The sequence below is a fragment of the Brienomyrus brachyistius genome, chromosome 3, assembly GCF_023856365.1.
Source record: "Brienomyrus brachyistius isolate T26 chromosome 3, BBRACH_0.4, whole genome shotgun sequence".
Classification (NCBI taxonomy): Eukaryota; Metazoa; Chordata; class Actinopteri; order Osteoglossiformes; family Mormyridae; genus Brienomyrus; species Brienomyrus brachyistius.
In genome coordinates, this window is record NC_064535.1 from 20,684,447 (window position 1) to 20,698,654 (window position 14,208).

General features: G+C 52.4%; 1 protein-coding gene across 1 annotated transcript; it reads right to left on the reverse strand.

Moving 5' to 3' along the window:
- Positions 1-6: 6 nt before the first annotated feature.
- On the reverse strand, positions 7-14,208 carry LOC125738945 (inactive histone-lysine N-methyltransferase 2E-like). The gene is given in 14 exon segments (XM_049008494.1): positions 7-502; positions 606-715; positions 804-850; positions 853-920; positions 1,028-1,158; positions 1,250-1,450; positions 1,539-1,577; positions 2,013-2,194; positions 2,364-2,503; positions 2,947-3,100; positions 3,103-3,154; positions 3,500-3,602; positions 5,869-6,047; positions 13,866-14,208. Coding segments are annotated over 13 exon segments (1,704 nt in total). The 5' UTR covers positions 5,940-6,047; positions 13,866-14,208; the 3' UTR covers positions 7-96.

A 14,208-nucleotide genomic window follows, 5' to 3' on the forward strand; every position in this document is an offset into this window, starting at 1 on the left:
TGGACTGGATGGATGATTCATGCGTGGATGTATGAGAAATACAGACATGTGACCTCAGGAACAGGATCACTGAGCTGAGGAAGGATCAGGTAAAAATTAATAAAGCAGAATGGGGTAAACTACGTGATAGACAGCGCCCCCCCTAGTGGCAGATTCTGTCACTGGCAGAGAGAGAGTGATGAGGAGGCGGGGTTGTGCAGGCAGCAGGGGGTGTGGCCAGAGGTGTGGCCATGGCTGTACCTGGTTGTTAGAAATGGAGAGGCGAAGCGGGGACATCTTCCGCTGCTTGTTCTCGCTGGTAGCCTTGCCCTTGACACCGTCGCCGTCCATAGCGATGTTCTGGTTCTGGGTCCCCTCACTGTCCCTCTCCCCGATCGCCTCTCTGTCCCGCCGGCCACGGCGGCGCCGTGACTCCCCCAGGTTCTCCGTGGGCTCAGTGGGTCGCCGCAGGATCGGGCACTCCGGGTTTCCCCTCAGGCAGGCGCAATCCACCTTGTATTTACTGCAAAGAGCAGGCAGGCGTGTGAGCAGGCCCCGCCCACCAAAATAAACCACCAGCCAATGAGGAGCTCAGCTTCCCTACGGGGCGACGCCCCGACACCCACCAGCTGCCGTAGTCATAGTCGAAGCCGATGGTGATCTCGCTGCCGCGGGCGACGTGCCTCGCGGAGTACAGGTACAGACGCAAGGTGCCGCCCTCGATCACGTGACGCACCTGCGGAGGTCGGGGCTGGTCAGTCACCCGACACAAACCCACAACGGGTCTCGCCAGTAGGGCTCAGGTCACGCCCCCGCGCACTCACCTCTGCATTGGGTGTGCAGGAACGCCGGACGAAGCGGGCCTCATTCCAAAGTTACGGGCGTCCACGCAGACCTCCAGGCCATGGAAGTTGGAATAGAACAGCACAAAGGGGTAGGGCCTGGACAGAGTGGGCGGGGCTTCGGGTCAGATGCGGGCCTTCGCAGGTAAATAAGCACTGCCGACTCCCTGAGGCATGGCGCGCGGAGCAGAGCGAGGGACACGCACCTCTTGCAGAAGTAACCGTTAGCCTCAAACTGATGGCGGAGCATGAATTTGCCGCGGTACTCGATGATGAGCGTATCTGGGACCAGGTCACGCACCGCCTTCAGGATCTTCCTGTTCTTCTGGAGGTGACTCTGAGTGGGCAGGGATGCGGAAGTTAGGACGTCTGATGCATGTGTGCGTGAGCTCGCCCCATAAAAGCAGACCCCCCTTCTCCCCGCTCACCTCCACAGGGGGTTTGAAGGATGCCCCGTGGCCGCTGTATGTCAGGGCCTCCACCCCCGCGCCCCCCTTCAACCGCAGCAGGATCTGCATCTCCTCACTGTACTGGTTGCTGCTGGCCTCCTCATAGTGCTCCATCCACATCTTCATTTTGCTCTCCCACAGCGATGGGGAGTCCGAGGGGTCCAGGTCAGGGGGGGAGGCCTGGAGGGGGAGGGGGCAGGGCACACAGGTTTAAGACGTAACCCTACCTTCTGGGGCGCAGCAGGGAAGACACGTTCACCTCTCTTACCTTGCCCCTAGAGGATCTCCTGGAACCCTCACGGAAGGCCTATGACGAGGGGGAGGAGAGAGGAGGAGAAAGAGGAGGAGAGAATGAGGCATCAACATGACATGGAGGCAAGAGGAGCCACTAACCTTCTGTGATGCTTGAAAAATTAAGATTCGAGCACTTTGTTGTCATTGTGTAACAAAACGACATTACGTTTATGACGTTGCCCAACGGTGTGGATAAACCACTAATCTGATCTATTTCCTGGGTTCATGGACTGGTACTAATACCAGAACTATTCTGGTGAGGATGGGATTCAAACGAACAACCTTCTGAATACAGGTACAGAGGCCTAACCCACTGAGCCACACGCTCTACCTGCCACCCTCGGAGTTCTGTATCTAATATATGGAGAGATTAGCAGCCAATCAGAAAGCTCTGACGATTGCGCTGAGGCATGGTCAAAGGGGGGGGGGGGGGGGGGGGGGTGGCAACCTTTTTGGCGCGAGCCGTGACGGTGGGCGGCTCCTTGTCCCGGCTCCTCTTGCGCCGCTTGTCGGCCGACTTGCAGGGCATGCGGGCCGTCGTCAGCATGAGGCTGGTGGTCGTGTGCTGGAAGGCCGTGTAGAGCTCCATGGGGACTTCGTCACCGCTCTCCGTGGCGCTGGTATCTCCATCTGCGAGATGTGTCACAAGTCCACACGTGAACAGCCAGGAGACGGAAGCGGCTCAGCCAGACGGCACGCTCAAAAATGCACACAGATCCTCCCAAGACCGCCTACGCTCGGCCCACTAAATTAAGTGGTTCAGACGTGCCCGGCCCAGCAGACCCCTGGCTCGGCTCACCAGAAAGGTTCTCCCTCTTCCTGGTCTGCAGCAGGATAGCCCGTTCGCGGTCCAGGCTCCGGGGCTGACAGCGCTCACACAGGTAGGTATCGGGAATGTGCTGCCGGTCAATGCCCATGCAGTCTATGTGCTGCCACACGCTGTGCAGAGAAGAGGAACATCAGAGGAACGTCAGAGGAACGCCAGGCCTTCATAGCAAAGGGAGAAGAAAGGGGAGGTAGAAGAGATGTACGCAACAACTCTTGAAGAACGTCAACGGAACATCAGAGGAACGTAAGGCCCTTACAGCAGAGGAAGCGGAAAAGGGAGGTGGAAGAGAAGAACGACACCACAACGCTAGAGGAACATTAGAGGAACGTACAACCTTCACAGCAAAGGGAGCAGAAAGGACTGCAGGAGGAACAAAGGAATGCAGGAACAGCACCTCATACTGGACAACTTTCTATGAGGCAAACAGCAGGCACAGAGAACTGCACTAAGAGCGTAGGTCATGGGTTCGACTCCCAGGAAGCGTACAGAAACTGCAACCCTTCCCTCTATCGCAAGTCGCTCCATACAGATGAGGGATGTGGCCCCTGCTCACCTGCAACGGTCGCAGCAGATCATGTAACCGTCGTCGTGCGTGAAGCCGCAGATGCAGCGTGTGATGTCGGCACCATAGCTGCCGTCCTCGGAGGTGCTGAGTGTGGTGCCGCGGGACGCCTCGTCCTGGGGGGCTGGTGTGAATAGCGGCTCCCTGGAGGCGGAGAGGCGGGCGGGGTGGGTGGTGGCCGTGCACCATAGTTGTGATCCTGAGCGATGATGAAGGGGGAGGTAACATGATCAGAACTCGACTGACATCTCTTACATTTTTGGACCACGGTTTCCTGAGCTCTGATTTCAAATATCTGCCCCTGGTGTTTTGGGATTTAACAGAAGCTTACTGTACTTTTATCAGCATCAGATTGTGCAGAGGTATGAAGGTTTGACATCTTGTTACAGAAACAACTGGTTCTCAGGAGTCAAAGAGTATAAGAGCAGCGGGTGCGGTTTTGTCTGCGCGTGTACGTGTGTGTGTGCGTGACGCTCACCGCGTACGGCAGGCCGGTGTAGCTGTAGGAGTGCTGCGTGCATATGTGCGTGCGTGTGACGCTCACCGCGTACGGCAGGCCGGTGTAGCTGTAGGAGTGCTGCGTGCCGCTGTAGGCCTGCGGGTAGCTGGCCTTCATCACCACGGGTGCGGCCTCCACGGGTTCAGGCCTGCTGGACAGACACACAGCTGGGTCAGTGGACACCTACCCTGCAAAGCCGCTCCAGATCCGCAGAGCAGAAACCAACCAGAAAAGCATGAGAACTGACCTCAGTGAGCAGCCCCACCCCAGGCACCACAGGTTATACGAGGCGGAGGTATAACGAGCTGCCGATACAGGCACATGGAGCTCGCTGCGCGTTTCTGTCAACACTGACTGACATGCCAGAATTTAAACACCCTATTCCACTGTCTCTCACTGTTCCCAGGACAGCACAACACAGCCGAGACTGGGCAACACAAGCCTGAGCCAGGGAAAGGCCTGCACACTCAGACACACAAACGTGCACACAAACAGAGACACACACACACACACACACACAGATAGAGAAGCTGTCTTGTCACCTGGGCTCTCTGTGGAGGGCTGATAAGCTGTAGCACACAAACCCTCTAATCTGCCCGCAATGCAGGCCGTTTAAGCCAAAGCCTTTATCTGGGGGTGACACACGGCTAGAAGCCAGGGACTCATCTGCACAAAGGCTCACCTGAGTAAGGACCGACCTCAGGCACACACAGGCTGCACACACAGGCTGCACACACAGGCTGCACACACAGGCTGCACACACAGGCTGCACACACAGGCTGCACACACAGTCAGGCAAACGCAGTCAGGCAAACGCAGTCAGGCAAACGCAGTCAAGGACCACGTGCAGAGACTGCTGGAGGTGGGGGGCGGGGGGGTACCTTCAGTGCCCGGCTGCAGGCACCGTACTCAGAGACTAATTACAACCACTGCTATTGTGGGGGGGGGTCACATCATTTAACAGTGTATGGGGCAGAGCCCCCGTCTCTACACAGGGAAAGGGGGGTGGAGGGGCTCAGAGAGTTGGAGCAGAGGAGAAAGGGGGAGAGGAAGGAAGAAAGAATCAAGTACGGGAGGGGTAAATCGAGGGGAGCCACGGAGGGGACACAGGACGGGCGCGGGGGCGGAGCATAGGATTGGGGATTCTCTGTGGGACACAGCAGGGAGGAGGGAGGGGTGCCAGGGTCAGGGTACCAGACAGGGATTAACAGCAGGAATGGGCCCACTGGCAGCAGAAAATAAATGGTGGCATTAGAGAAGGACCTGAATGAGAACTGGGGTGCTGGGAGTAACGGAGCTGACATGAGACTTTAGTCTATTTTAACAGTTTGTTTATTTTTTGAGGATTAGAGACACACCCTGGAACACTGCCATGCCTGCAATTCTCACCGAGGATAGTGAGCTGGAAGAGGGGATGGGAACAGAAGGTGGAGAAGGTCCGGAAATGGAGGGGGGGGTCCCACTAGCTGTCGTGAGGCTAATGTGCCGAACCGCTTCACCACGAAATGTGACGAACGGGGGCTTTGGGGACAGGTGCTTTGCAAGGGTCACGGAAACGCAGCCGGATTTTCTGGAAACAAGCAACTGTCACTAACAAACCAGGGAAGACCTGTGGGGGCCAGTGCCTGTGTGGGGGGGGGGGGGGGGGGGCACTGCACAGTCTCTACTGGGAATTTGACGACACACTCCACGGGCCAGGTGTGGCAAAGAGCACCCTGTCACAGCCGTCCGTCAGATGCATATAAGAATTTATTAGCTAAATGACCCCCCCCCAGGTACACGCCACGCTGTGGTCGTACCTGAAATGAACGGTTCAGTTAGCCCCACAATGAGCCTCTTCGCAGAGCCACCAGCGTGGTTTGCGTTACTAAGAAACAGAACCTGTGTTTACGCAGAGCACACTTAGCTTTAAAAAAAATAGGGACATTCCCAGATCACACTGGCAGCAAGCCATTCACAGAGTGTCCTTCCTGCTTTACCAACAGTGGCCTCAGGGGGGCAACATAGGTCTCCAGGAGTCTGACAGGGTTGAGTGGCGTCAAGGTAACGGAATCTGAGGTCGTCAGCTCATACACTGACACTCATCCATTGTACCGAGTGTGAAAGAGAGCTAATTTAGCGAAATTGGGCCCTTTAATGTGACGTGCAGCAAATCTGTCACCAATCGCCCATTACTAGTCTAAGTCTCAAATGCACCCAGAGGGACCCAGCTTAACAGCAGCAGCCCAATCGTCCTGCTATTAAAAAATATTACATATAATAACTGCAAGTGTGAATGAATTATGAGACTGTCTCATTAATCCATTTAACCGCCGCAGATACAACACGCACGTAGCAGCTGGTTCATGCGCAGTCCCTGGAGAAGCCAGCGCGGTACCGACCCAGAAGCAGAGCGGAGGCCAGCCCACACTTACTCCGAGCCAGCGGCCATGTCCGGATACGAGGCGTCCGTCGTCTGCAACCCTCCTGAGATGACGACGCTCATGACGCCCTCCGCAGGCAAATCCGTGTCCTACTGAGTCCAGGGGATCCAACACGGAGGAACATTACAGCCACGGTGCTCATTGCAGACGTCGAGGTGCATCCAGCAAGTCTGGGGGGACAGAGGAGGGGGTTCATGAGGGCCACCATTTCAACCTGCCTAGCGTGTTAAAAGGGACTAGGCTGGACATACAGACTTCGAAAGCTGAACACGCCGCAAGGAGCCAGCAAGCCACCATCACAGTAACACATAACGTACACTAGGGGGAGCTCTAAGACACGACCACATATTACATAGCCAAAAATAACCTGCATGCTTTACACGTAGTATCAATGCAACTTGTCCACAGTTGTTGGGCTGTCCCTGTGCTTGTCAGGGATTTAACTGGAACTTGAAGCATATAGCAACCTCAAGCGAATACTAAAATACAGAAATGTGTCACATCTGGGTACGGTCGTGTATGGGCGTTTGTCCCAGACGCAGCCATTTGGTGAGATTACAGGAGTAACGAATGATCAGATATCAATGGCTGCTGACCACAGATCAAACACCCCACCAAAGCCCCACCACGTGGTCAAACTCCCGCACAAGCCCCAGTCATTGGGGGTCCCTGGGGAAGAGAGCAATCGCTCCTGCGGCCGCCCGTTCGGCTCGCAAATCTGCGGCACAGGGCAGGGGGTCAAGGCTACACTCACACCTGGCAAGCGAGGCAGGCGGGAAGGGGGGTCCTGGCAGGAAATGTGAGCTCAGACGTGGCTCGCAGAGACAGCAGCCGTCTGCCTTTGGCGTGATAAACAGCGGTGTATGACCGCGTGTCCACGCGTGTTTGTAATTGTTACACTGTGACGACCAGATTTCCCCATAATGTGACAAACATTTTTTTCAGCCCTCCACAATATTAACTTCAATTTCATTAAAATCTGTGACTGCAATCAAAAAACTAAAAATGCCAAAAGTCTTGTATTTTGTTTGGTTGCTTATGGTTAAGGTTAGGGCTGGGTAGGGGTTAAGGCCGTCATTGTTGGGATTAGGGTTTTGCCTGTAGAAATCAATGTCCCCACAAAGATGTAATTACAAACCTGTGTATGTGTGGCCATTAGACCACCCTCTTCCCTGCACAAAACTCCTTCTGTCTAGCTGGTCAGCATGACAGCCTCGAGTGCCCGCCCCCAGCAACACCACACCACCGGGCAATCCTCCCTAAAAGCTCGGCGTGGACGTTTATGTTGGCACAGTGCGAAACGTCGCACCGCACCATTACAACAGAGCAGTGTGGCAAAAAGACATTTCGGCCCTTTACAGAAAAGTTCACCCGTCATTAAAGCAAAGCCCACCTCCAACCCAAAAAACACAGAGCAGCTTTTTGCCAGGAGCAGCCGGACACACGTCCATACCTCGTGTGGAATCTTAAACACAACACCCTGTGGTAAAACGGTCAGGAGTGCAATTCCCCCCCACCAAACCCCCTGAACAGATGTATAAACACAGACACTCAAACTCACAAAACTCCAAGGAGGGGGGGGAGGCAGTACAACATTCCTGATGAAACTCGAGTTCCATGGCCACACGCCCCCTCCCCCGCTTGTCAGTCACCAGGGCAACGTTGGCACACAGAAAGAATCACGCCCCCCCCCAATCCCGCTTCTCTCTACCCTTCCGTTTTCCACTTCCTAAACAAACATGGGTCTTAGCTGGAGGAAGAGGAGCAGCGTCGGAATGCAGCTGCCTTCAGGTCCTGAGAAGCGACACCCGCCTACCTGCCCAGGGTCTAGGAGTATCTGGGGGCCCAAGGAAAGAGGGTCCCCTACAGCTTTGGATTCTCAAAAACAGCAAAAAGCTAAATACCTCATTACACAAATCCCCCCAGAACACTGGCAGCCTCACACACAAGCTGACTCAATGACAAACGCACCAAAGAACAGAATGACGCTTAAGTCGCCTCGCGCTGCAGCAGTTCCAGATGCATCTCTAACTGGCAGCTTTATACTTCTGGTCTGTAGATAAACAATCCTGAAGCCAAGGAGGATAAAGCAATAAGGGCAGAAGGAACCATCAGTGGGTTTAGGATACAGACTCTCCTATCAAGGTTACAGGTACCACTATTCACAAGAGTTCTGGGGAGAAGAATCCACATGCGCAAGCAGGATCTGTCATTCAAAATAGCCTTTTTCCCCCCATGAGCTAGGTGGCTCAGTGCATGATCAGAGTTGGGCACCTCAGCCATAAGTCTATACACCAGTTATACATTTGCTCATGTCCGGAAGGTTGTGGGTTTGGATCCCACAGCAGGCAGAGTAATCATATCACCTTTGGCCATGGAAAATTCTTTAACTTGCCCACAAACCACTGCAAGAGTGCTGTATAAACGTCCAACCCATTGATTAGACCACAAAACCGTCTCTTACAGAAAGTAAGATAGTTCTCATATATCCTACCCAGTTTCCCCACAAGGTTGATTGGAGTACCTCTATAGTGTTCTATAGTATTCCCTATTCTATAGCTCACCATGCTCGGTTTCAGGGTGCAGCAGGTCCATACTTCCCTGCAGGACCCGCACTCTAGCCCAGCAGCATCAGAGCTTTGCTGTGGAGGTATCCAACCGGGGACCCTAAACTTCATCCTTTACAATCTAGACCAACCAGAAGCCACGATGATGCAAGTGGTCAAGAGCGCGACTGAGCGGGAGCTGAACGACACAAGCTTGCAACAGTTTCCAAACCACACAGGGTTACGACCCACGAGGCTGGGGCGGGGCTGCAGACTCCCATGCCACAAGGAGTCTGCCAAGCCGTTGCCAAAGCACCCTGTAGCAGGCCCCTGTTTCCTGGGTTTCCACGTTATGGGGGGAGAGCCAAGCCAGGACAGGGCAAACCGAGAGATAGGATCCCGTCCAGAAGCGGGATTGTGAGGACCACACTGCATGGAATGGCGCCCCCCAGGGGATAATCCCACTGCTATGCTTTCAGCCTGGCTGCGGTTGGGGGCTTTTCCATACACTCCTGAGATATACCATTTCATGCGAGACCTGTCCACCTGAGCGACCGAGGGAGCTGCACATCTGGTAAAGCTGAAAGCAGACGTCACGCGGTGAACGGTGCCGACTGGAAAAACGGAAATCGCAGTACGGCGAAGAGGAGGAAGTACGTGGGAAAAAATATTTATAACACCGAAACTGGGGAGCTGGCCCACCTCAGCACTCCGACATGACACCCCTCCTTAAGAGCAGCAGCCCCCCCCCCCCCCACCCCCCCGCAGTGCTGTCGGGAGGATCCGCGAGGAGGGAGAACCCAAGACAGGTATTCCCTGCTGAGGACATGAGCGGGGGGGGGGGGGGGGGGGGGGGGGGGGGCGGCGGCAAAGAGAACGCACACCGCAGCAGGACCACAGGAGCTGCAATGGGATTATGAGTGCAGCTGAGGGCTTGGCAGAGGTAAAACAACAGTCCAGGATACAGCAGCAGCTGGCTGGATGGGGGGGGGAGGTGGGGTCCACAGCTGGGGGGGAAACAAACAGACAGCAAACTCACCCTCGAGGGGGTGGAGACTGACATGGGGGGGCCCTACAAATCCCCATTGCTCTCTGACTGAACAGAGCCCATGGCCAAATTTAAAAAAAAAAGAATTGTGCAAGGCTACATTCAAGCACAAACACCATATGTCGTGTTCAGACAGACAGACAGATAGAAAACAGGCTTTTCAAGAGTGAACATCTTTTCTGATTTCACACTTTAATCAGTCATTACTTCAATAAAGAAACACAGGTCATACTGTGATTAAAGCACGGCAGACTACCGTTAGCATGTGCGCCAAGGCATGGGGCATGGTAGCCTACATTAGCATGTACATTAAGGCACAGCAGACTGCATCAGCATGTATGCTAAGGCACAAAGGACTACATTAGCATGTACTGTACATTAAGGCAAGGCGAAATACGTCAGCGTATACACTGAAGCAAGGCAGATGACATTAGCATTTGCAACAAGGCACATTACAGCAGAGCCAGCTATGCTTGCACACTAAACCACAGTGGAGTATGTCAGCATCTTTATTAAAACACAGTGGACTAAGTTAGCATGCAAATTAAAACATGCTGGATTATGTTAGCATGCAGATGAAGGCACACTCGACTACTTCAGCATGTACATTAAGGGACATTAAGTTAATTTAGCATCCAAAGCGTAGATAAACTGACCACAACCTTCTGTTCTCTATTGTACATAGATAAGCTACATTCTGTGCCTGTTTTAATACAACCGCAAAGACCCAAAATGCCTGTTAAAGCTCACTTTAATCTAATCAGTCAAAACCATACATATTTAAGGATATTTAGCATGCAAGACTTTTTATTTCATGACATAGACAGAGGGATAAGTGTGTATAAAGATACAGACAGCTATGGTATGGTATATAGCTATGGTACAGAATTGTAGCATCCCTTAAAATTGCTTCTGACAGGTACTAATTCCTTAGTGGTCTATAACCATTAACACTGGTCTTCGTTATTCACGGAAACAGCACAGTGGCATTGAAACAACCCCCCACCAAAAAAAATTAAAAATCAGCCGATGATAACCCCCCCCCCCAAACTCAGCCCATGAGGTAAACATCAGTCCAAACCCCAGAGGGGAGCTGCAGGAAAGGCACTGTCATTCCAGTTGATCTGAGATCAGACTGGATCAGTACCGCCACCATCCTCCATCCAAGAAGAACGTGGTACTCAGTCTCTGCTACTCTACAGTTACTCCACACCGGCAGCAACATCAACAAACGTGGGGAAATCATTTGAAGGGAATTAAACATATAGATTAAATGGTTTCAAACTGGCATGTCATCAGAAATAACTCGTCGGCATATTTACCCTGGCTTGTGGACCATCTGGGAAGGAAGTGCGAAGATACTCAGTTAATTTGTTACAGGGTGGGTACCTGAACTCCTCCTAGGGCCAAGTAAAGAGCTCTGAATGCAGTCTGGAAATGCCCTGGCCGGCACTGGGAAGGCACAGACATGCTCCCAGAACATGCTGTATATCACCTTTATAGAAACATGACTTATTTGCACCAGCTGTTGGTCACCATTGGACAAAGATGAACAATACAGCCCCCAAAGTCCTGACAGTGTGAAGTGAACAGCGCCCCCTGTTGTCCTGGTGCCCTCCCCACTCCCTCCCCTTCACCCATGCTGAGCCTACACTGATCTGTGTGTGTGTGTTTGTCTCAGTGGGGGGGGGGGCAGTGGTCAATGTCAAAGGACACCATAAGCCACGGCTGTTAATCCAGCAGTCATTCATATGCAGTCGTCCAGCACACCCAACCGAACCACCTCGTAACACGGATGGACAAACAACAGCACGTCTGTGAAAAGAAATGCCCCGAAGTACACACCCCCCCCCCCATCCGAACCTGACGGGTCGAGCTCAAGTCGGCTGACAAATTGCTACACTTACTGAGAATTCAGGTGTCCCAAAATCCACATGTAAAATTAATAACAGAAGATGGGAAAAAATGAAGGGAAATGAATCACAGGGAAACATCATCTGAATGGGTCCCTTCAGGATCACCTACAGGATCACCTGCAGGCTGTACAGATACTGAAATTGATTTAAATATAACAATGACTGTATTAAGTCAATTATGGTTGGAAATATTTCTTACTACTCACATCGAGAGTACATAAAAAAATGGCACTATGCTCTAATGGTCATATAAATCTTTTGTTCCTGGATTTAATCTGATAAGATAACTGAATATGATCACTGAACATCCGTCTGCAGAGCCCAAATTACCGAAACCACATCTTTTTTGGTCGGGACTCAGGTGTGACTGGGATACACAAAGGGAGCGAGGGGACAGGGCGGAGGGGTCACAGTAAATTTCTCACTGCTCTTTTTTTAACCGCGGTAACCTGTTTTGGTTCTCTTTACATAAGCCCACTTTATGAACGAGTCAGATCCCGTTACTACTGGAAAGGCAGACAATCCTCATCCGCCGCTGCTGTAAATACCATGCGACACTGACAGGCACATACAGCAGGACGGGGGAGGATTGATGCGCTGGATCCGTTTGTACGAAATTAGCCCAATAAGCGAGCATCGACCGTCATGTCACTGACAGCGCATGTTGTAGCTGAAGCCAGAGGCGTTTCAGCACCTCGCACATAAACGGTAAGGTTACAATGGGCTCTCAAGCTATTCTCTCATAAATCGGTTCTGCATAAAAATACACACGATTGCGTGCATGTCATATAACCAGAGCCACGCAACACACAAAATGAATATTCCCCTAACATGGAGACTTCGACTTCTGTCGAGTGTTGCAACACCAGGTGAACAAAAATGGTAAATTTGTATTTTTTTTTCCGGGGGGGCTCGTGCAGTTGCGCGTCGGCGTGCATGTCGGCGCTGCAGTCAAACTCGGCCGGCAGGGCCGTGGAAGGACGAGTAGATTCAGTCACCATAAACATCATCCACAGTCGCCATTCTCCCCACAGTCTCTGCCCGGCGACACGGACTGCGCGACCGCCGGACGCCGCCGTCGGATGAGGAAACGACGCTCAAACACGGAGTGAATTTCTGTCGCCGCGGTGTGCGACTGTTTCATGGGAGAAACGCCGGGAAATAAAGGCGAGTTTCGGACCCCCCGGGTCGGTGTTCAAATCTTATCTCCGCGGTTGCAGTGTTGTTGCCCTTGGTAAATAGGAATGGGGAGCGGATCGGCTCGACCACAGCTGACGGCTCTAGGTGTGAGGTTGTTACCCGCTTTAAATAAAACCGGATGAGCGCTACGGCGACTCGACTCCATGTGCATATTGAGCCGCATTAATCAGGAGGCTTATGCCGATCGTCCAGGACCACCGACAATGCATCTGGCGAGTTCAGATAAACCACAAGCCAGTGCCTTTGTATGACTGCGTAAACGCCTTATTATGATCCTTATTGTCATTTGGTAGCGTGCATGTATATTGTTATATATTGTAACAACAGGGATCTGTGGTGAGAATATTGTACCAATCCTCTCCCCTCCCCCTACATTTGCAGTACAGTCATATAACTCGCTCGATCTTCTTCAATCCAGGGAAGGTATTTTATGTATGAAAAGGTGGGGTGTCCATGATTGTAGAGGCTGATCACAAACCAGCGTGAAACGGGCGGATGCCACAGCCTTAACGTCTTCCTCCAGCGCAGTTTCGTTATTTCTTGTTTCGAAGAAGAAATGCCTCTCTATAAAAAGGGACGACCATTATCCCCCTCCTCTAAAAAAAGAGTTTTTTCCCGAACTAACGAAACAGACGGCTCCACGCTACGTAAACAGCAGACCTGCTGTTTGATACCAACGCCAGTCACCTCCTCAACACCTGACCGACATACTAATCATACTAATCACATTTCCGACCTGCAGCTAAACCTAAAACCAGGTGAGGAGACGTCAGTCAGCAGGCAGTCACCCCAGGCAGGTCGTCACTCTGAGGTGATGCACTACTTTTTACCTCTTAAAACCACACAGAGCAATGGGTAGTTAAAAGTGAACCCGATCGCAGGATGTCAGTTTATTAGTGGGGGGTTTTTTGAGGGGGGATCAAACTTAAGACCCATGGCTAATTGGGCACACACAGACATCCCACAAGCGTCCGTGTCCTAACAGGTTTCCCAACTCGCAGAGCTGTCACGTCGCCCGGGAATGAGGGGGCACTAGAGCCCGCCTGCCTTTCTGGGGACCCCAGGGCAGCAGCTCGAGCCGGCGGCTGCTGCAAGACTCACTTAAATATATGAAAAGCCGAAAGGCGTTCACTTTAGCGGGGACAGACAGCGGGCTACATAGCGAGCCAGGGGAAAACACTAGAATGTAATTTGATTAGGTTTCCTATTAACAACGTGGCATTAGGAAAAAGAAATAAGGCCGAATTAATAGAGTGTGTATGAAGGAAAGGTACTCACCGGTATGTCCAGGGTAGATGCTGCGGATACAGGACCAAGGGAGCCGGCTAAGACCCCCGCCGCTTGAACACAATCAAAACAATACTACTGTTTCCACTGCGAGGGTACAAGGAGGGAAGACACTCAGCCTAAGTCCTACTCCGCGGAAAAAATAAAACACCCCCCGACGTTCACACTGCCTTCTGCACGTCACCCTGATGTGGCTACTCTGTGTTTTTTATGAGAACATCAGAACCGTTTAATTCCCCTCCGTCCTATCCGTGATGAGTGTTAGAAACTAGATTCCCTCACCCCCGTCTCTTTTCCCTTTGCAAAAATGGCGGCTCTCTGGCAGGGCCGCTGT